The sequence below is a fragment of the Chinchilla lanigera genome, unplaced genomic scaffold (genome assembly GCF_000276665.1).
Source record: "Chinchilla lanigera isolate Chin_1 unplaced genomic scaffold, ChiLan1.0 scaffold00095, whole genome shotgun sequence".
NCBI classification, from domain to species: Eukaryota; Metazoa; Chordata; class Mammalia; order Rodentia; family Chinchillidae; genus Chinchilla; species Chinchilla lanigera.
The window spans coordinates 3,766,252-3,788,012 of NW_004955496.1; the positions used below are offsets into that span (position 1 = coordinate 3,766,252).

At 44.1% G+C, this 21,761-nt stretch overlaps 1 protein-coding gene across 1 annotated transcript in view; it reads left to right on the forward strand.

Moving 5' to 3' along the window:
- The window catches only part of Ppa2 (pyrophosphatase (inorganic) 2), a gene marked incomplete at its 5' end in the record, with an annotated part of 66,275 nt that overhangs the window by 1,214 nt on the left and 43,300 nt on the right, over positions 1 to 21,761 (forward strand). Inside the window, 4 exons of the mRNA XM_005406284.1 lie at positions 9,220 to 9,284; positions 11,780 to 11,824; positions 15,790 to 15,843; positions 20,776 to 20,895. Of these exons, the coding sequence (XP_005406341.1) occupies positions 9,220 to 9,284; positions 11,780 to 11,824; positions 15,790 to 15,843; positions 20,776 to 20,895 (284 nt within the window). The remainder of the gene's footprint in view (positions 1 to 9,219; positions 9,285 to 11,779; positions 11,825 to 15,789; positions 15,844 to 20,775; positions 20,896 to 21,761) is intronic.

A 21,761-nucleotide genomic window follows, 5' to 3' on the forward strand; every position in this document is an offset into this window, starting at 1 on the left:
GTCGCCGCGTAGGGGTCCCAGGGAGCAGGCTACGCTGGCCTGGAAACGATCAAGTAGTTGAGTTTTTTTCAGAGAAAGCAAACAAACAAACAAACAAAAAAACCCTGTCCACCATGTGACGTGGCCAACGAATCTCTCAGGCCTGCAGCGAGTCCAGGGATGGATGCAAAAGGTGGTTAATAAGAAGAGGTGATCAGTACCCTAGTGCTCCATGGGGTGAGGCTATTATTTGTTTATAGCCCTGCCCTCCAGCGATTCTTATCTCAGTGTCACTAACTACCGGTTATATCAGTATTATCAACGTAAGGTGAACTGAGAAACAACAAACAGCCTAGAGGATCCCAGCGCACAGCGCTTGGCCCAGCCTTGGACTGGATGGGCCCAAACCCTGACCTTGGGCAGGTGGTTACTGCACTTCCGGGACTGGTTTTAAAGCTATGACCTTGACAGAGCCTCAAGGACAGTCTCTCCTGGGGCAAGGCGTCCAAGGGGCAGTCCTGAGCCTCTTGGTCTCAAGCTGTTGCTTATTTCTTTAGCTACACATGTGCTTCACACTCCTGGTTCTTCTGTCACTAGAATGCTATAAGTTAGTTTTCCTCCTCCCTCCAGCAGAAAGAAGAGGGAGAGAGGTTCCTAGGTACAGGGGTAGGTGGGGAGAAAGGGAATGGGTGTGGGTTAGATGGTTCCTGATCCAACCACAGACAGCAGGGCTATATTACCAGCAGGACTGGTGGGATGAAGTGACCCCGGGGTCCATGTCAGATGGCTTTAGCCAGAAATGTTCACAGTAACCAGTGGAGGAGAGTTCGGTGGTTCCCGGCGCACGGGGATGATAAGTGTTTAAGGGGAGGCAATGCTGCTACCCAACGTGATCTCTAACCATGGTACATGTGTCTGAATTACAGCTGTGTACTGGTTGGCTAGCACAGGTACTAACGTCAGCTTGGAGAAGTCAGGCCTCCCCAGTTGCTGCACAGTGCCAGGTGTCCTGGTGCAGCCCGAGCCTGTGATTCTGTCACCCTGGAAAGCATGGATAGCTCCACTGGGGTGAAGTTGTTATTTATCCTTCCTAAAGTGGAAGCCTTTCCCTCATGTCCAAAAGTATCCCAAGTCTGAGACACCGGGTAGTGTGAGACAATAGTTTGAGCCTCACATCTGTCTGTGGTTTCTCTTTACTGCCATTAAGAATATGAATGAATGATTTTTTTTTTTTTTTTTTTTGGTGGTACTAGGGGTTGAACCCAGGGCCTTTGCATTGAGCTACATCTCCAGCCCTTTCTTTCTGTTAAAGCAGGGTCTGGTTCAGTCGCTAAATGGCCTAGATTCTCCTGCCATAGCCTGCTACAGTCCTGGTATTATGGGTGTATGCTATCAGGCCTATTTAATAATAATTATTATTTTTTAAATTGGTGCTAAACTTCGTAGGAAGTATTTCAGGATGATTTAGTGGCCCTGTGGGTACTGCCTGGCCCTGTTCATACCCTGCTTCCTGGCACCTATCATATTGGCCCTCTGGATCTGGTTGTATTAAACCATGCATTGAGAATCATTTCCCAAGTGATGAATAGTTGGACACGGCCTCCTGTGGGACAGTATTCCGTTTTCAAAGCGTTTACCATTTGACCAATTAGATCATGTCTCGGTGTATTGCCTTCTTGGAGAATAATGGTGTGTACGTTAAAGTTCTGGAAAGTTCTAATGTGAATGAACTTGTCTCAAATCTTTGAACCATCCCCATTTCTCAGGACACTATTGACACCTCAGTGAAACTGGACGGAGGAGATTTGTGGATGTCAGCTTGGGAAGCAGTGCGTGGGGTGATTTCTGCCGTGTGGATATTAAGTGAACCTTTTTTCTTTTTACCTTTTGACTGTAAATCATTAGACAAACTCTTATTTAACTCGTTGAAAGGTAAAATTAATGGAATGTGTTTAAAATTGAATGTTTTTAAGTGCCTTAATTAATTAACTCCTAGGCCCCAGAACTTTAGTGGGTACTGCAGTCTTTGAATTAACTGTAAAGCCAGAAGAAGGAAATTAGACCTATCCAGAGGGGACCAGAGACCTAGCCCTGCACATCAGTGTTCCTTGGATATCTTGGCTATTTTTGTTTGTTTTGTTGCATTAATAACTTGAAAGTTCCTTGTTTTAGATTTTAAATTTCTCTTAAAGGATAGGGAAAAGCCATGCTTTCCATAATTTGTATTTTTGCTACTGTAGGGTAGATGTAGATGACTGACTTACAAAACCAGGGCTGTGGATGATTCAGGTTCTTTTACTTGGAACGAGAATGAATCATACAGTTCTTCAGTTTGCTTATGATGAAATTATTGGGGTTTTTTTAGTACATCATTTGAATAGTAGGTGAAATAGGCCACTGAATACATTTGAACTTACTAAAACTTCCTGTGAATAAGTTCCGGTAGCGTGGTTATTTTTAAGTTGGCCCGTATTGAAGAACTTGAGTCAATATGTGAGGACAAGATGACTATCGTGAAAAAAAAAAAAAAAAAAAAAAAAAAGATGACTATCGTGGAACATAGAAGGACTAGATTGGAGATTTAGTCCTTGAAACGGCCACCTAGTTTTCTAAAAGAAGTGCTGTGAAACAGAAATGTTATGGTCTGTATAGAAAAGGATAGATGTGTATTGGAGCTGATTTTTAGACTTCTTTAAATTTCTTAATTTTATCAGAAGCATCAAACAAAGCTAGCTTTACTCATTTTTAACCAGTAAACACATAAACACACGTAAAGGGCTTTAGTGATAGTTTGTAATAGTGTATTGACTCTTGGTTTAAGTGTAACTGTTTAGCATATAAACATACTATCAGGTACAGGTTTCATGCTGCATTCAATTTTCTCACTTGCTGTTGCAGATAATAAATTTTCAGCCGCATGAGAGAAAGAACTGATAGATAACTTACAAAACGACTGCATAAAATCCGATTGGGGACCAATTGGAAGGGAAGTTTTGACTTTGGCAATGCCTTGTGCGTGCAGCTGGGGCTCATCGGATGCCTTGTGATTTTTGACAGTAGGGAAGTACCGAGACAGAGAGACACGTCCACTACAACTGTTTGTCTCACCTGTCTCCTAATAAATACTCCAGTAAGGTCATAGTAGGTGAGTGTGAGAAAGGGTGATCTGGAAACATCAAAAGTAGGAGACATCAGAGCTGGAGATTTCAAAATATTTTATGAAAGATTTTTTACAGGAGGGAAGTGCGGTGAGGAGGGAGTGGGCAGGTGGAGTCCCTGCTTCCATGGGTGCCTCGGGATGGTGTCACTCAGGAGGAGGCACGGGGTGCGCTGGGTCCTCCTGCAAACTTAGGAAGTGTTGGAGAGAAGTAGGACAGGTGGGCAGCCCTGGAGCAGGGCCCCCCACAGCCCATCACCTTCTTCTTTGAAACCCTTGTTTTCCTCCTCTTTGCCTCTGGACCAACATTTCTCTGGGTTCGCTTATTTTCATGGGGACCCTCTCGGGCACGGAACTCTTTAAGTGTGGAAATGCCCCTGTCGTTCTCGGCCCCCTTCTCTACTGTCTCTGGGACAGGGCTCGGTGCACCTTCTTACAAAGGGACCAGCTAGGATGTAGTGTAGGTTTTGCAAACCATGAAGTCTCTGTCACCACCGCTGAGCGCTGCCTCTTAGCACCCAGCTATGGGCGGTAAGTGTAAACCGTCACACAAGGCTTTGTTTACAGAAGTGACAGCAGGACACGGGCTGGATGGGTCCACTGACCCGAGTTTGCTGGTCAGTGCTGTTGCTGTAGGTGGTTCCTTAAGCTCCTCACTTCGGGTACCAGCTGGGTTTCCCAGGTGTGCACAGTTAGCCTCACTCTCTTCTTGACCTTGACGTTCACAGGTCCAGCTTGCTGCTCCATTTCTACTTAACTAAGAGGCATCTCCAGATTCATGCATATAAAACAGAGACCCACTTCTCCAGCCCCTGGAGAGGTTGTTTCTGTCCTGATTAAGTTAGGGTAATTAGCACATTCATCACCTCAAACATTTACAGTTTCTTTGCAGTGAGAACATTCAAATACCTTCTAGGTATTTTGTAATATGTGATACATCATTATTATTAACTGTAGTCACCATACCCTTCAGAACGGAGCCTGTTGTCATTTAAATCTAAAATGGCTCCCCAAAGCCTTGTGTTTACAGGTGGAGTCCTGGAGGGTGACTGGGTTTGGGACCGGCACTGTCATCAGTAGATTCACTGACTCATGCGTCTGTGGCTGACCATGCTGTTCAGTGCAGGGCCTGGTCTGAGGAGACGGGTCACTGGGGTGTGACCTGGGAGGTGCGGTCATGTCCCTGGTTCCTCCTCCCTCCCTCTGCTTCCTGCGGCCATGGGGCGAGCCGCTGTCCTCCGCCAGGCCCCTCCGCATGGTATTTCTGTTTTGGCGCCGGCACCATGGACAGAAACAGTGAGCCAAGTCACCCTGTTCTCTGAGTTACACGCACTGGGGACTGTGTCCCAGAGCCAGAATTTAATCCTCTTGCATAGCTGTAATATCACACTTCCGGGGCAAAAAAAATATTACACATCCTTTGGAAAGGTACCCAGAATGCCGTTCCTCCTCTCTGCTCCCCGTGCCACTTTACTGTGCTCACCGGCAGTCTTCTTTGCTGGGTTAATTACAGCAGCCTCCTACTGATTCTTCACCCTTGTCCCCTTTCATGCGGCCATCATGCTGAGCCCTTCACGCGTGTCTGGGCTATGCTCAGAGGACCAGCAGCTTTCTGCTTCACTCGAGATAAATGTGCAGCTCTTACCTTGGCATGCACGGCCTGCGGGATTTAATGGCACTTTCCTTGATTTCATGCCCTGACGTCTTCTCTTGGATTCCTCATTCCCTACTGTCCAGGTCTCCTGGTCTGCTGAGACTCACCCTGCTTGTTATGTCCTGAGCCTCTGTGGTTTCTAAGTCTGCAGGGCTTCTCCTTGGAGTTCCTTTCAACCTTTAGGTGTCGCTGAACCGCAGCCATTGGAGAGCTCTTCCCTACCACTCTTAACTTGGCAACTTTCACTGTCACTCAGCTCGCCTTGCTTGGTTTTGCTTTATATGCTCATCATACCTGCCAGTGATATGCATATTCATTGCTTCTACCCCCGACACAAGTGTACGTTACGGGAGATTAGAATTTGTATTCCTGCTGCATAGGGCAGAGCCTGGTGTAGTGTATGTGTTGAGTAAATATTTACTCAATGAAATAATTTAAGGAAAACTTACAAATTAAATAGGAAAAGGAGAAAGCAGAGAACTTGAATTTTAAAAAAGTCGAGAGATGTCAGCCGAGATTTTAAAATGTATCTATTTTATCCAGGAAAAAAGAAGAGGAAGCTGTGAAGAAATAGCAATAAGAGTTCTTGGGAATTAAAATGTGATTGTTATAAAAAAAAAACAAAACACCTCAATAAAAACTAGAGTGGGCTGAATTGTATTCAGCCACAACATTTGTGGTAATTGTTACAGTAGCCCTAAGAAACTAGTGCAGCTAAATAAAAGTGGAAGTAAAGAAATCTACCAGAAACAGGTAAAGCACAGATGTGGAGATTCTGGGATGTTCAGCAAATGACTAGTACCGGTTTCAGAAGGAAAGGACAGATAAAGTGGAGAGGGAATTATCAGAGGGATAAAGGGGAGATCTAAGAAGTATGCCAGTGGAAAAGTATAGAACACTCAGTGATTGAAGAACGTCTTGTCGGCCCAGAAGTGAGAGAAATAAAGTTCAGAGGAGAAAATATCAGGGAAAAGAAAGGGAGAAAGCAAAAGGCAGCCTCGTGGAGGTGGGAAGTGCTGTGTGGTGGTAGCACGTGGGATCGCAGTGTTAAAATTAGCCAGTCGGGAACTGAAGGGCTGTAGCTTGGGGTGAGATGAACTGACTTCTGATCTCTGAGAACTGGAATCCATAAATAATTTCTCGAGAAGTGATGCATAAAGTAATACATTATTTAGAGCGCTGCAGAGAATCAGGACACGCTCCAATGCTTTAAAGAGAAGGAAGTGATTGCCCCAGGACTGGGTTGGAGAGAGCTGGGACTTGTGTGTTTTTAACCCCAGAGGTGCCTTGTTTTGTTATAACAAGAAGAGAATAGACATTTTAGAAAGTAAGTGGACAACAGCTCGTTGTCAACTGTGAAGGAACAACAAGCTGAGCTTCAGGTAGTAACAGTTCACTCATTTCCTCTTTGGCCCTGGAAGGGGCTGACCCACGCCATCATCTGTAGGAAGAGGCTTGGTTGCCACACTGTCTGCCTGTGGCCGTCCGCATGAGCCCCATCCGCCTGTCCTTTAGAGAGGGTCAGGATCTCTACCCTCAGAGACGCGGAACACCGTGCCAGGGTCACAGGGTGGCATAGTAACAGCTCCGACCCTGAGGACTTGTCATACTTCTCATCCTTGCATGTGCCCCTGGGCATGACCATGTGTGTGCACAAGGACACCCGGGTGGGACCTGGTCCCCTTCCCGGGCAACCAGGTGACAAGTGATAGTGTGAGGTACTGCATGCTTTGTCTTAGCTATGGACACGAATCCTTTTCCAGCACTTTCATACCCCAGAGTCTGGTACTTTGAGTTTTACGGACAAAATGCTTTGTGAGTGGATGTTGCTTAATGGAAGAAGCCATTGTGAAAATGAAGCTCCTGAGAAATTCAGTAATGAGTCCTGTACTCCTTGCTCCTGGGCACATTTGTATGTATATTACTGACAATAACATTACCATTTTGAGATCTAAAGCCAAATTTATTTTTTTCCAGAAATACCTGCTTTTAGTCTTTGTTTCTTCATTATGCTTTGCTCCTTCAGGAATATTGTTTCATGATCCAAATACCTTCTAGTATGTACAGTTACCTAAATCAGCAAATACTGACCATTCACTCATTTATAGTGGTCCTGCGAGTGAACAAAATGTCTTTCTTTCTTTCTCCTTTTCTTTTTCTTTCTCTTTTCTTCTTTCCTTCTTTCCTCCCTTCCTCCCTGCCTTCCTTCTTTCTTTCTGAGATAGGACTTCACTATGCAGTTCAGGCTAACCTCAAACTCACAGTGATCCTCCTGCCTCAGCTGCGCCACCACGCCTGGCTGTTTCTTTTTTTCTTGTGCTGCCCACAGATAACTGAGAATCAAGCAGATAACTTGCAACTTGATACAGAATGCATGCAGGAAGGTTCTGTCTATGTGTTTGGTGCATCCTTTTCATGGATGAGGAAGTGGTGTGGGTCCAAGCAAGAGTATTAAATACTTGGCCATCTGCGTGCTCTTTCTCGAGTTTGATCCCACACTGTGCTCTGTGGCTTTCAGGAGGGAAGAGGAAAAGTAGCGGTTTGGAAGGAAAAGAGTGAAGTAGTAATGGGGAATAATATTTAGTAAAAGTTATGTTTGCCAGGGAAATGTCCGTCGAATGTCTGCAAAGTGCAGGCCGCTTTTCCAGGAGCAAATGTGGTGCCCTGCACGACGACTCAGGCTCTTCCTTCTGAATTTCATCCAGTGCTGAGTGCTAAGTCTGCACAGTGTAGAGCGGGAGGGACCTTTCGCTGCAGTAGGAGCCACTGTGAAGTCTCACACTTCTGTTTTTATTGGGCTGAAGGCAGGGCTTTTTTTTTTTTTTTAATTGCTGTTGTTGCTGTTCACTAAACTTTTTTGGGGAATAAGTTTAGATTTGGAAAAGTTGCAAATGGTGTGGAAGTGCGGCGACCCCTTGGCCAGGGTCCCTCCTGATAGCGTCTTCCATTACCACCGTGCATTCGAAGGGCGAGAAATCAGCCCAGGGATGTGCTCTTAGTGCACCCTGGCTTTCCTGAGACATTCCTTGTTTCTCCACTAACACAGTTTCCAGCCCAGGGTCGGGTACAGGACCCCAGGGCCACTCGTCCTGGCTCCTCAGTCTGCTCCAGGCTGTTACTATTTCTTAGTCTTGGACCTGTTTCTTCTCCCTCACCCATTTACTTACTTAATGAGAGTGGGTTTTAGGTATTTGTTTTATACTTAGGGGCCTTAATTCAATACTCCATTATTTTATTGCTCACATTGTTGTGCCTTTGGCATTTGGGGCTCACATTTCCCTTTAACACTTTAACCTTTTGTTTTTTGAATACTTGGTTGACTCTGTATTCTTGTCTTAAAACAAAGTATTGCTCTGTTGCCCTGCTGGCCTTGAGCTCCTGGGCTCAGGCAATCCTGCCTCAGCATCCTGAGTAGCTGGGACTACAGGGTCCACACCATTGTGTATGGTTCTCCATTTTTTTTCCATGTTGGGCATGAACTAGGGGCCTCGCATTGCAGGGCAAGCTGTACCGCTGGGTTGATTTCTCACCCTGAGAGATGGCCCAGGCTCATTTTGTATATTCTCTGCCCTGGTGGGTGAATCAGCCCCTTCCCCCAAGTGCCTCAGTTTCCTTTACTGGAGAATGGTAGATTCTGGAGAATTTAGAAACCAGGAACTTGGTACTGGCTGTGCTCTTTGCAGATAGAATGTCAGCCAGTCCCTGTTTTACTTTGTTAAAAGATTTTTAAAGCCTAAATTTAAAAATGAGTAGGACAGACATACCCTGACTTAGGAAGCTATGGACTGAATATTTATATGGCCATATTAAGCCCAGTTTTTAGAAACAGACGTATTCCAGGAAAAGTGCATGTTGAGTCGTTGCATCTATTTCAGTAATTATATGCTCTTAAAATTACTTGAAATACATATTTCAGTATGTAACATCTAAGGTAAGATAGTTTCTTTACTGAGCTTTGTTTTTATTGTGCACTTTCCGTAACATTGGCATCCTTACCACATTGTGCAGAAGCAAATGATCATTCATTTTAATGCAGTGGGACCAGTGGACCTTTCCTGCCTATGGGTTATAGGAGGAAATTGGGAATTCTATTGTTAGGTGTCTCTAGCAAAATTAACATTAGTTTCAGTCCAATTCACTTAGTAATGAGTCTTTTTTAAAAAGTGAGATTTTCCCAAACTTACACATTTTCTGCTTTGGGTGTTTTGAGCCACAAGGATTACATGATTTCAGCAACCCAGTGCTTTAGTTGCTATATATTTTCTCTTTGGTCCTCAGATAGGGGTAAGTTTTAAAAGTTGAATTAAACTTTAAACTGGGCATTAAAAGTTAGCCTTAAAAAAATGGGTAAATTTAAAAGTGGATGGGGATTTTATAAAGAATACGGTATCTTTGGCTTTAATCCCACTTCTTGTTTTCTTCTTTGCAGAGAATGCAGCTGGTCACTACATTTCCCCCTTCCATGACATCCCTCTCAAGGTCGATGCTGAAAAGGTACTATTTTAACTTGTTTTGAAGGTGAAAATGAGCATTTCTAATATGACCATAAAATGATATTTTGGAAGCACCTTGAAAGGAAAGAACGTGATTGGAAGTCAGGAGGAGAACTTGGAGTTGATAGAATTCTTCGGGAGGACGCGGGAGAAAGGGGTGCCGGTGGTCCCCTAGGCTTACAAATAGGTAGGAGATGAAAGGGTCGTCATTTAGGATGAGTACAGGCTTATTTTTAATAACGATGTCATAGCGAACATTTGCATGTTATTGCTGTTTGCCAGGCACCATGTGAACATGGGTTATTTAATCCTTTAAGTGACTCTTGTTACCTCCAGGGATGTGCAGGGTGCAGGCATCTGACCGACTTGTCTAATGTCACACAGCTGGTGGTTCCAAGCCCATAGCGCTGACGTTCCCTCCCCACCGTGCAGCCAGTGCTAGCAAAACCAGGCTGAGAACAGCCGTGTTTGTGTAACTGTCTCCTAGAGTGTGTGTGTGCAATCAGTCATCAGTGCACCAGTCTTATGAGTCACTCAACAGCTATAAGGCTGTAATGGTTGTCACCAAGCGGAGCAGGAGAGCCACTGTTGTTGGCAGAACTGAGAGGATCCCAGAAGCATTGGGAGCTTTGTGGCCTCTCCTGATCAGTCGGTGTGATGATGTGTTTGGTAGCAGACATTCATGATCACCAGGAGGCTGGAACTCACGTCCTTACCATCCAAGGTGACCACTGCCGATGCAGCTGAGGGCAGAGTGCCAGCTCTCCAGTACTCACCACAGTGGGAAGAGTTAGGATGTACCGAGTACTTGTGGTGGCTGCCTGGGCACTGCACTTGGTCCTCGGCATGCGTTACCTCAGTCCTTCTGTAACCTCTGTGCGTGCCGTTGTGAGTATGGTCACACATCTACGCTGTCCGGTGGTGTTATATGCAGGGCTTGGCCTCCAGAGGTTGCGGCCTTTATTCTCTTGTTCATTAAGTGTCTGCTCTAGGATGTGGGTCCTCGAATCTGGAGAGACAAAGAGCCAGGGAGGACAGAAGTAGCTCAGGACTACTGTGTGTCTCTCTTTGAGTTTCGTTTTCTTTTGTTTTGGTCAGTGAACCATCAGACCTCATGGTCTCCCATCTCTCAATTGCCCAACACGTGCATGCATTTGTTTACTTACTGTTTATTCATTCGGTAAATAATCCTCTCATGCTTGTGATGAGCGAGACAGGATTGCAGGCCCTGGGTGTGCAGTGGTGGTTCAGACAGACCTCATTCACGCAGTAGGAGGAGACAGACAAGCTTACAAGCAGTCAGTCCGAGCTGCTAAGTACTATGAGGAGAACTGTGGGGCAGAGGGACTGGCGGGCTATTTCAGGGGTGTCATGAAAAGGGCTGTGTGCCTCCAAACTGTCACAGGAATCACGCTGTGTTTTTGAGAGTCGTGTAATAGATGGGTGCAGAGGTGGAAGAAAGAGTGAGATAGAGACATGTCACTGTAGCCAGGCATAGTGGTGCATGCCTGTAGTTCTGCTAACCTAGGAGGCTGAGGCAGGAGGATTGAAAGTTCAAGCACAGCCTGGGCAACCTACTGACTGACAGAGGCCTGTCTCACAGTGAGGAAGGTGCTGGGGATGGTGCTTAGTGTGAGAACCCTGACATCTATCTCTAGTAACTCAAAAAAAAAAAAACCAAAAAAAACAGGGAGCAAAGAAGTAAAAACATCAGGGGCGTAACACCCTGTCAGTGCAGAGAGGATTTGGGTCAGAATTGAAACTGGGTCAGAACAAGTTGAGACAGGAGGCGGTAGTGAATTCTGGGGGCACAGGTTATTACACGTGGTAGCAATGTTAGTAGGATCCCCTAGTTTTTAGCCAGTAATGATTGGAATGTTTGCACCTTGTGCTTTGGGATATAGAATTTTGGAAAAGCAATAGTTTCGGGGCTGACTCGGGCTGATTATTTTTCTGTTTATTTTGTTTCTCTCGTTAGTAGTCATTTTGGTGTGTGAATGTCACGCACATTGGGCAAGCTTCTGTGAATGGCATCGTTTTTCTCCCAGCCTGTGGTGGTCTGGTTGAATTCAGAAAAGCTTGGAGGCAGCATAATCATCACACCTCGTGGAATTCAAGGCGCGAGGGGGGCCGATATGTTCACGGCTTGTTAGCCCTGCTCCCTGGAGTCGAATTTCAATAATGAAATGACTGTTTTAAGCATAATCATGGGAAACTGCCAGTCCTTCCTTGAAGACTGAACAGAGCCTTTGCTTGTTTTATAAAAGCTTGAAAAATATATAGTACTTGAAAGAGCGTTAGTATTCCTGATCATATATTTTATAAAACAGCCTGACGCTGTGTTCCCTGGGAGCCCCAGGCGTTTGGTGGAGTCAGAGTTGCAGGCAGCCTCTGTCGTGGCACCTTTATCTACCAGGGATCGAGTTATTGCTATGTAGTGCGTTAGTCTTCAACTGTGGAATATGATGATCACAGCTACATTATTCTCTCTTACAGGAAAAAGGCATCCCTACCAAGAAAGCAAGAAGTGATGGTGATGAGGTATATCTAGACGCTTTTCTTTGGGGAATCACTTTCACACGGTCTGTTGAAGCCCTTGATGATCATGCGCATTTGTCAAGTGCTTCAAAATACTTCCCCCTGCAAGACAATCTTGTGCGTCCTGATGGTTTTCCTCTAAAATGTCTTTAAGGCATTTAGACCTGATAGTACCATGATCTTTTTTCTTATAAAATGTTCACTTTATCAAATTCACCATTTTAACATTTCTTTTTTTTTTTTTTTTTTGGTATTGGGAATCGAACCCAGGACCTTGCACTTGCCAGGCAAGTGCTTGTGCCGCTGAGCTACATCCCCAGCCCTTAACGTTTCTTAAGTGTACAGTTCAATGGCACTGAATATTTAAACACTGTTTTGCCGCAACCTCCATCTGTCTCCAGAACTTTTTATTACCTAGAACTGAACTCTGTGCCCATCTCCTTGTAACTCCCCCTGGCCTTGAGCTCCCGGGAACTTCTTTCCTCTGTCTCTGAATTTGACTGTCCTAGGTACTGTTGCCATTTCGTTTTTTTTTAAGTGAACAGCTTAGGAATATCAGAACAAGAACCCAGATGTTAATAGCAAATTATTTATCATGGTCAATAGTCTAAAGGAAGTGTTTATGAAAACTGGTCAGTTTGCCTATTTTTAGAAATTGCAACTGTGCAGATAGTTTGCGAGTGTTTCACCATCAAGGCTCAGTGGTTTTTCAGAAGCAGAGAAGGGGAACTGTATGCCAACTGTACATTGAAGTATATTCCAGATATATCATTGAATTCGGTGACTGTCAGATCTGTTGTACTTACTCAGGACCACACTCGTGGTTGGCACTCTCCCATCAGTTGCCCTGGGTCCCTTCAGTTCACACAGTTTTCCTTCTGCCCTGCACCTTTCCAGCCTTATTTCCATGTGTTCTCTGTCCTAACTAAGCTTTTGACTGCAGCCTTTGAATCCACTTCCACACATGGCTGTGGGGGCTGTGTAATTCCTACGACATTGGGCTGTGGTCCTTCGTCTGTTTACCTGAGTCTTTGCCACACAGTCCTTGAAACATTACATTGGCACCACCCGCAGTGCTTGCTAGAAATTCAGACTCCTGGCTCCATCCGGTATCTTCTGACTGTGAATCTCTGCCCGGCAGGGATGGACCGGGTTGATCTGCGTGGCACAGTGAGCCACGAAGGTTGAGAGCTACTGGGTGAAACGTCGAGTGGCACAGACAGGGGCTCCAGCCTTTATGGTTCCTAGGGACTCTGTATATGAATCGTAGTGTGTTAATCTGAATCTGTTGTTGCAGTGTGACAAGTCTATTCTGAATCCAGACCATCGAATTAAATTTCATTCTTAAATACAGTGTGTGTGGCAGAGGAGACCTGGTTTGTGTTTAGTTGAAAGTTTAAAGAGTTGGAGAGGCAGAAGGGTGATTTCTTTCTGTCTTTTCCCAAATGCATAAAACTTGGCAGTTGCTTTCCATATGTCTTATTTCTCTCATTTCTGTGAGGAAAATACAAGGGGAAAAAAAGGAGAGAGAAAGGACTGAAGGGAGAAGTCACTGTTCCTGGCACACACACGGCTTTCTGATTTGATTGTGTTTATTTTTGCCTTTTTGATTTTTTAAAAAATAAATCCTGAAGGCCATTGTTGGTTTATAATTACCACTCATCTTGGGAAAGCCAGACTGACACTGGCTGTAAAGAAATCACAGGGCAAACGGAGGAGCTGAGAGAAGAAAGCGGGGAGAAACGAGCCGTGAGCAAGGGGAGTGGGAGGAGGGGCGCGGCCTGTGGGCCCAAACTCAGGCCTGTTCCTCACCTATGGTTCTGCGGCCTGATCCAGGGCTCTGGGAGAACTTTGGTAGTCACTGCACGATGACACAGTTGTCATTCGCATGGTCCTGTCCGTCATCTCCTCATATTAGGCCACGTGCGTTTGCTCTCTTGTAGCCAGGCTTTCAGGGCTGAATACATTATGTGAACATGTGCCTTTTACTTCAGTTCTTTTAGCAGCACCTTTAGATGCACATGAGCAGGTGCAGCCCATCGTAAAGAGCATAGGAAATGACACGACAGTCACCACAGCCGGCCCGAGCCGCTTTTCCAGGCGGGGATGACTTCCAAGGGGCAGCGGCTGGGATTCGTTCTCGCTGATGCGTTTGCAGTCTGGCCATTTGGAACATTTATTTTACCTAGAGAAGTGTAATAAAAACCACTGTGACTTGTGTGGCCGCTGGATATTTACATGTAATTGTGCAGGTGGCATTCTTTGAAGGAGCACATTCGCATTTCACAAAGAATCCGCAAAAACAGTGTTTAGCAGTGCTCAAGAAGCCAAGTCTGGCTGCGTATTAAAACTGCTGGAGAGCTTTTATAAATTAACCGTGCCTGGACGAGTTGAATTCAGCGGGTGGGTGGAGGGCCTCCAGTAATCTTTTATTTCTAATTGGGTAAAGGTTCCAAGGAGGTTTTGATGGGTGGCATGATTGAAGTAAGTAAATTATTTCTCAAATAATCCACAGAGGAGGACTTACTTTTTGGTTCTTTTCTTTCATTAGTACATGTGTGCAGTACATAAGGCTTACATTCCTTGTGGGGTTGGCCCGTGTACGTAACCAATCTTCATCCCTTTTCTCATCCCTTCCCCTCTTCTGCCCGGCCCCCCATCTCTTGGTCCCCTTACCCTCTGAGAAAGAACTATCTCCTGCTTCCTATTATGCGTCTCATGTTTTGCTCTTTATAATTTGGATTTCTCATGTGAGAGAAACCACTGTGATATTTAAGCTTATGTGTCCAAGTTATTTCACTTAACACTGTGGTCTCAGGTTTATTTCTACCTCCTGTGAACTGATACCATTTTATAAAATATAGCAAAATGCATAGTTAGTGAAGTGTAAATCAGATTGCAATTTTTCGATTATGAGATGCAATGGACAGATAGGTGCCTGTCACAAGGGGTCCGGCAGCAGGTGTTGTACAGCTTGGCCCTCAGCCCGGGCCATGCTCGGAGTAGCAACTTCCAATCATTGCTTCTCTGTGAGAAGGTTCGTTACTGATGCCACTGTGCGGGGCGAGCTGTCTCTCAGCCGGAGGCCTTCTTTTTCTAAGACAGTCTGTGTGAAATTATTTTTGTTTACCATTGACCTGGAATCTCCTTTGAGGAGAGCTTTCCACAACATTTAGACATGAGAGAGAGGACCAGGGCCCCTTTGCACCTAGGGGGAACCTGGCGTCCACAGCTTTGCCAACTAAAAGTGGAAAGACTTACCCTGCTGTGCATGACCTTCGTGCCTTCCTGTAGTGACAGCCTTCACCTCATGTTCTCATTGCAACTTGGATGCCACTTTTTTAATAATTTTCAGAATATTTCACTTCATAATTTTCTGAGCATTTTCCTTTAGGTTCTTTGGTAGATCTTAGCAACCTTGTGGGGAGTAGGACAGAGGTGTTCCTTTTCTCCATGGAAAAACGAGACAGATGCTTGCCGAAGGGACCCAGTCCCTCCTCCCTCTGTCATATGGGAAATGAACATCAAAACACATTTCCCTCCCAGCACTCAGGAGGCTGAGGCAGGAGGATCATTGAGAGTTCAAGACTAGCCTGAGCTACTAAGTGAGTTCAAGGCCAGCCTGAACTGTAGAGTGAAACCCTGTCTCAAAAAGACAAAAACAAACCCCATGTTCCCTGCCCCACCCCTGAAGTGACCTGTGACACACTAGACAGCTGTGGTCAGGTGACAGGCTGGCTTCAGTTCTCCTGTGTTTCAGGCAAATTCTTTACTTTTTAGAAGAAATTTAAGGAGAGGTAGAGATATGGTATAGACACCAACCATGTCTTAATGGGAAAAGAAATCCTCAAAGTATACTTCTAACGACTGCGCTGATTTTTACTTAGCATAAGGTTCTCGAATCCCAAGTGAATAAATAAATGATAGGCAAACTTGTTTATGTTTTCTCTCTCTTTGTTTGACCGCAGAATTTGCTTCATATGGTCGTAGAAGTGCCTCGGTGGACCAATGCTAAAATGGAGGTAAGGACATTTTTTTGTTTTTTGTTTTTTTTTTTGTTTTTTTTGTTTTGTTTTTGTTTTTCTCCGGCACCGGGAACCGAACTCACGACCTTGCACTTGCCAGGCAGGCGCTTTGCCGCTGAGCTAAATCCCCAGCACCGGTAAGGACATTTTCTATTAATGTAAAATTGAAATGGTAACTCAACGGCGGTGCAGTGGCATCGTTTCTGGTTATGGGGCATCACATTTTGAATTGAAGAGGGTTGATAGACTTCTATATAATGAAAACAATGGGTAAATAATCTTGTGAACTTTAATTTCAAAAAGTACTCAGAGCTTTGTACACACTTTACAGGGAGTGCTTTTCAGTTCCTCCGTCTAGTTGGTTGTACACATCATTATTTAATTCTCATAGTCTGCCCTTTCTTTGACAAGATGGCAGATATTTTCAAGGTTTACTGAAAAAAGATTCTGAAGTGTATTTGGATCATAGACACAAGTGTTTATTTGAGACTGATGGCAGTTTTAATTTCTGAGGACTTAGTCCCTGAGATTTTATTTTGCCTGAAATAAAACCATATTCCTAATTTAATTTCTGAACCCTAAAACATCTGCTGCTTTTCCCCTACTTAGCTTTTTGAATGAAATTATTTAAAACTTTTTCCATGAAACACAAACCTATCAAGAACAGCTTTTTTGTGTCCGATTGTTCTTTCTTCATTTAGATACGTTCCCTTATGGTTCTGAGCAGAATTTGATGTATGGCCCTTAGTTTGTGTAGATATTTAAGCCTTCTACAACTTGGGATGTGATGGCCAGTCTTACTTTAGATGTGTAAATGAGGGATTTTTATGTAGATGTGTACTGTAATTTTCACAATTTATATTTGGGATGCTCTTGGGAATTTTACCAGATCCTGGTAGTATTTTTGTTAACAGTTTATGGAAGTTACAGCCGTTAGAGGCTTCTCTTGATTATAAGTTGTAATGTTTTATCCTTCATCCTCTGGCAACCTCAGTTAAGGGCAGAACCAAGGGTCTGAGTCTTATTTGTGGTAAGCAACGTAGTTTTCTTTTATTTTAAATCAGAGATTATTTTTTCCCTTCTTTGAATGTCAATGTGAATATGTTTATAGAAAAATAACTTTGAATTGAAATCACTTGGTAAGAATATGGGTGTTTTTTAATCATTTAGAAAAATTTTTATTGTAAAAAAGACAATCTATATATATTTAAGGGGTCAAAATGATATTGTGATTTACTCTATTCCCTATGCAATTGGTCTCAAAAACAGAAGCAGCCAGGTGTGGTGGCACATGCCTCTAATCCTAGCACTTGGGAGGCTGAGGCAGGAGGATCACTGTGAGTTCAAGGCCAGCCTTGGCCTTTGAGTGCAATGCCAGCCTGAACTGTGTAGTGAGACCTTCTTTCAAAAGAACAAAACCAAAAGCAAACAAAACAAAACCCTGTCCTCCTGTCACAGATTTTGTGCCTTTTGACTACAGACTCCCCATTATTCCCACACCCTCAGATCTATAACCACCACTGTACTCTGCTTCTGCTCAAAGGGAAAGAACAACTGGGATGAGGGAAAGGAGAAAAGAAAGAAAGGAAGAAGGGAAAAAATATATATGTATAGTCACAGGATAGCTGGGATAATTGTACTTATTGAAAGGAACAGTTAATGCATAAACTTTTTTTCCTTCTTTTTAATGTTTTGACCAATTTTGCAGGCTGATATCTGGTAATCTGAACAACTAATTTGAAGACAACAATATGCAATATAACAGCCATTGTTGAATCCCTATCATCTTGTTCAGTGAAATTCTGCATTGTTTTTAATGTTTATTATTTTGTACTCTCTTTAAAATAAATTAAATTTAGTTTAATTGATACATAAAAATCTAACATTGCCCATAGTCACGGGGTGCTGTGTGATATTTTGATCAAGTCAACATCCATCTCCTCAAATACTGATGGTTTCTTTAGGGTAAAAGCTTTCCGGTCCTTCCCTCTGGCTGTCTCAGTGTGTGGTGCGTGCCGTGCAGTAGCACACCGGACTTCTGTCTGTCACCTCGTGCCGCTCGGGCCCCTTTTCCTCCATTGCAGCCTCTACCCAGCCCCGGTCACCCCGACTCCGCCCTCCAGCTCCAGGAGACCACATCTGAGTGAGCTGTTCGTCTCACTTGACGTAGATCTGCAGCTCCATCCCTGCTATTGCAGGTGACAGGAGTTTGCCCTCTTGCTGGCCAAGTAGGGGTCCACTGTGTCCCCGCACCACATTTCCTTTATCCCACCTCAGTCAGTGGAGGCCTGGGCTGTCATGGATGGAGCTGCAGTAGCGCAGCTGGTGTCCCTGCACTGTGACGCCGCTGTCCTTTCCTGAGGCTGCGGAGCCCGCGGTAACTGTAGGTTCGGGTTTTCAAGGAACCTCCACTCCCCTGTCAGGGCTCTGTGAAGACGCCACACCCTGCAGTGCAGAAGACAGTCCTTTCTCCGGTCTTGCCCGCGCTGCCCTCTTGTCTTGTGAGAGCCACGTTCTTACTGAGCTGAGGCGACAGCGCGCGGGTTCTCAGTTGCAGTTCTCTGATGACCGGTCTCATGAATCATTTTTTCATACACCTTTTAGCCATTTGTGTTATGTCTTCTTTTAAGAAATGTCTAGATCTGTTGTCCATTTCTAAATCAGATTGTTTTCCTGCTGTGGACTTTTTGGAGCTCCTTATATATTGTGGTACTAACCCCTGGTCAGATATGTGTATTGTAGATATTTTCTCCCATTCTGTATGTCGTCTCTGCATTCTGCTGATTCTTTCCTTTGCTGTGCAGGGCTTCTTAATGTTGATGTAATTCCATTTATCTATTTTTATTTTTGTTGCCTATGCTTTTAGGGTCCAATCCATAAAAATCATTCCCCAAACCAATGTGTAGTTTTCTTCTTTCCTTTTGTTTGTATAAAGAATAGCTTAATGGTTTCTGGTTTTACATTTTAAAATCTTCAGTCCATTTTGTGTTGATGTTTGTGTAAGTGTGAGGTGCCAGGGTCCAGCTTCCCTCTTCTGCATGGGATATCCAGTTTTCCCAGGCTGGCTGATCAAGGAGGTTGTGCTTTTTCCCATTGTGTATTCTGGGCACCTTCCCTGGAAGTCAGTCAGCCCTCACACAGCTGGCTTGTTTCTGGGCTTTTCTTCTACTTCGCTGGTCAGCGTGTCCCAGTGTCTTGGCAGTCCCATGCTGTTTTGTAGTTAGTTTGGAATCGCATTTTGTTGCCTTGGCCGTTCAGGGTTTATCTGTGGTTCCATATGACCTTTAGCATTGTTTTTTTTGGACTTCTATATTTAAAACATGACTTTTGAGTTTTAATAGCGATGGTGTTGAGCTTGGTTCCCAGAACTTTGAGCAGAGTGCATACTTGAACATGAGCATGGCCTGTCTTTCCACTTATGCCTGTCTCTAATTTTTTTCATCGATACTTTGTAGCTTTCAGTGTGCAGGTCTTTCTCTTCCTTGGTTAAATTTGTTCCGAGTATTTTATTTTTGTCTTTTTTTTTGGTGGGTACCAGGAATCAAACTCAGGACCTTGCACTTGCTAGGCAGACGCTTGTACCGCTGACCTATATCCCCAGCCCTTTTATTTTTGTCTTTGTTTTGGGGATTTTTTTTTTTTTTGCCTTTTTGAGGCAGGGTCTCGCTGTGTAGTTCAGACTGGCCTTGAGCTCACTTTGTAGCCCAAGCTGGTCTCAAACTTGCAACAATCCTCCTGCCTCAGCCTCCCCAGTGCTGGGATTATAGGTGTGTACCACCGTGCCTGGCTGCTTGGTATTTTAAAGTTGTTATTTTAAATAGTGTCTTGGTTACTTTTCTCTTGTTGCTGAGACAAAATACCCAACACCCAAAGTTAAGGAAGGAAAGGTTTATTTAGCTTACAGTTTATGGAGGTTTCAGTCCATACTTGGCTGGCTCCAAGGCAGTGTGGCACATGGCAGAGGGCAAAACTTTCATGGCAGCAGAACACAGCAAAAACAAGAAGATCAAAAGGGGGGAACGGTGGCAAGCAGCCTCTTTCCCTCCCTGATGTTGTAAGCAGGCTACCCCCACCCAGGGGGGTGTAGCACTCACATAATCTCCATGCCCTCCTCTTCCACAGGCTCAGGATGTATACAAAGTAAGCACCCTGGCTCCCTGCTGAGTCACTTAGCCAAACCTCTAGACTCCCCAGATTGACGCAATGTATCAACCATAACAAATGGAATTGTTCTCTTGATTTCTTGTGTAGGTAGTTTGTTGCTAGCATATAGACATGCTACTGATTTTTGTGTGTTAATTTTGTGTCCTGCAACTTTCCTGTAGTTATATAGTCTGTGTATGTGTGTGATCTTTATGGGTTTTGATATGTCTGACTACATTATCCACAAACAGTAAGCTTTCCTACTGGCAGTCATCCTGTTTCTCCTGCCCGGTTGGTTGGCCAGGGCTTCCAGGGTTCCTTGCATAGAGGCAGCAGGAGGACACCCCCTTGACTTGCTTCACATCCGAAAGGAAAGATTTCCATCTTTCCTTTCTGAGTATATGGTGAAAATCCTCAAGATAACTTTATTATTGAAGATTCTTGGTAATAAAAGACCCAAGATTAATAACCGAAAGCAAGTTGACTAATATTTATCCTCTTGCTATTTCAATCATTTTATTATTTGTGTTAGAAATAATGAGTGTCTAAATAATATATAGTGCCTAAATATATAACCAGATGTTTCCTTTCCAGATGAATTTTTTGACACAGTGCTATAAATTAGTAATAAGAGCTGGCTTAATTTATTTTCAAGCACCTTTGATCGTTAAGTTGGACTATGAATATTTTGTCTGAAAATGACAGATTTAGAAAATGCCCCTTGGATGTAGAATAACTGATTTCACAGCCCCTCTCCCTGTCCCCTTTCTCCCATGACCCACTCAGATTGCCACAGAGGAGCCCCTGAATCCCATTAAGCAGGACATGAAGCGCGACAAGCCCCGCTACGTGGCCAACGTTTTCCCTCACAAGGGATATATATGGAATTACGGCGCGCTCCCTCAGGTAACATTTTGGTTATAATGGTAAAACTTTCCTGTCTTCTGGAAAAATTGCCTTGTAAATCCTGTGAACTACTTGAATTTAAATTGGTTCCAAGGACATGTCAGTTTGAGAGATTTGTAAATTTTAAATTTTTTAATGTGTGGTTTTATTATACCAATAAATTTTGTTTCACAGCATCTTTATGTCTCTGCTCAGTTTCATGGAGTCAGGCTCACGGGACCCTCACACTTGGCATTTTGAGCACATTCCTCTTCCGTAGTTTGGCTGTTGTGTCGCTGAAACATTTTACAGCAAAGGGCTTCTCTGTAGTCATCCCTTTAATTATACTTTCATGCACATTCATATATGATAAATTTTTAAAGCTCTAACTGATGCATCTTTTAAGTAATAACTTTTTTTCCAAGCTCCTTGTGAACCGAGTTAGATAACTTTGATTTTATTATTCACTGTCATGGGTTCATAATCTTTAAGTGGAAAACAGTAAAAACGTGGACAGTCAGGCCACAACACGGTGAGGCAGTGACACTGTTGGGGATTTGCACTTCCCGTTTGCTCTTCTTCCTCCCTGGCATTTGCTTCCCTTTTGTGCTGTCACCCACTGAAGGAGCAACTCTTCCGGGTTCTGTAGGGACCAGAGCTCAATCTCCTGGGATGGATCCAAAGCCTAGGGTTTGGTGACATCAGGAAACATTTGCCTTGGTGATTATAACACCCATTAGATCATCCGTCTGTCTGGAGAGTGAACATTTTTATTGACGCATTTTAATATTTCACATCAAATTCCAAGATGCTGTTGGGGAACCGTCTGAGCAAGTGGGGGAGGGAGTCTGCCTTTGCAGAACCAGAACAAACAGCTGCCAGTGTAG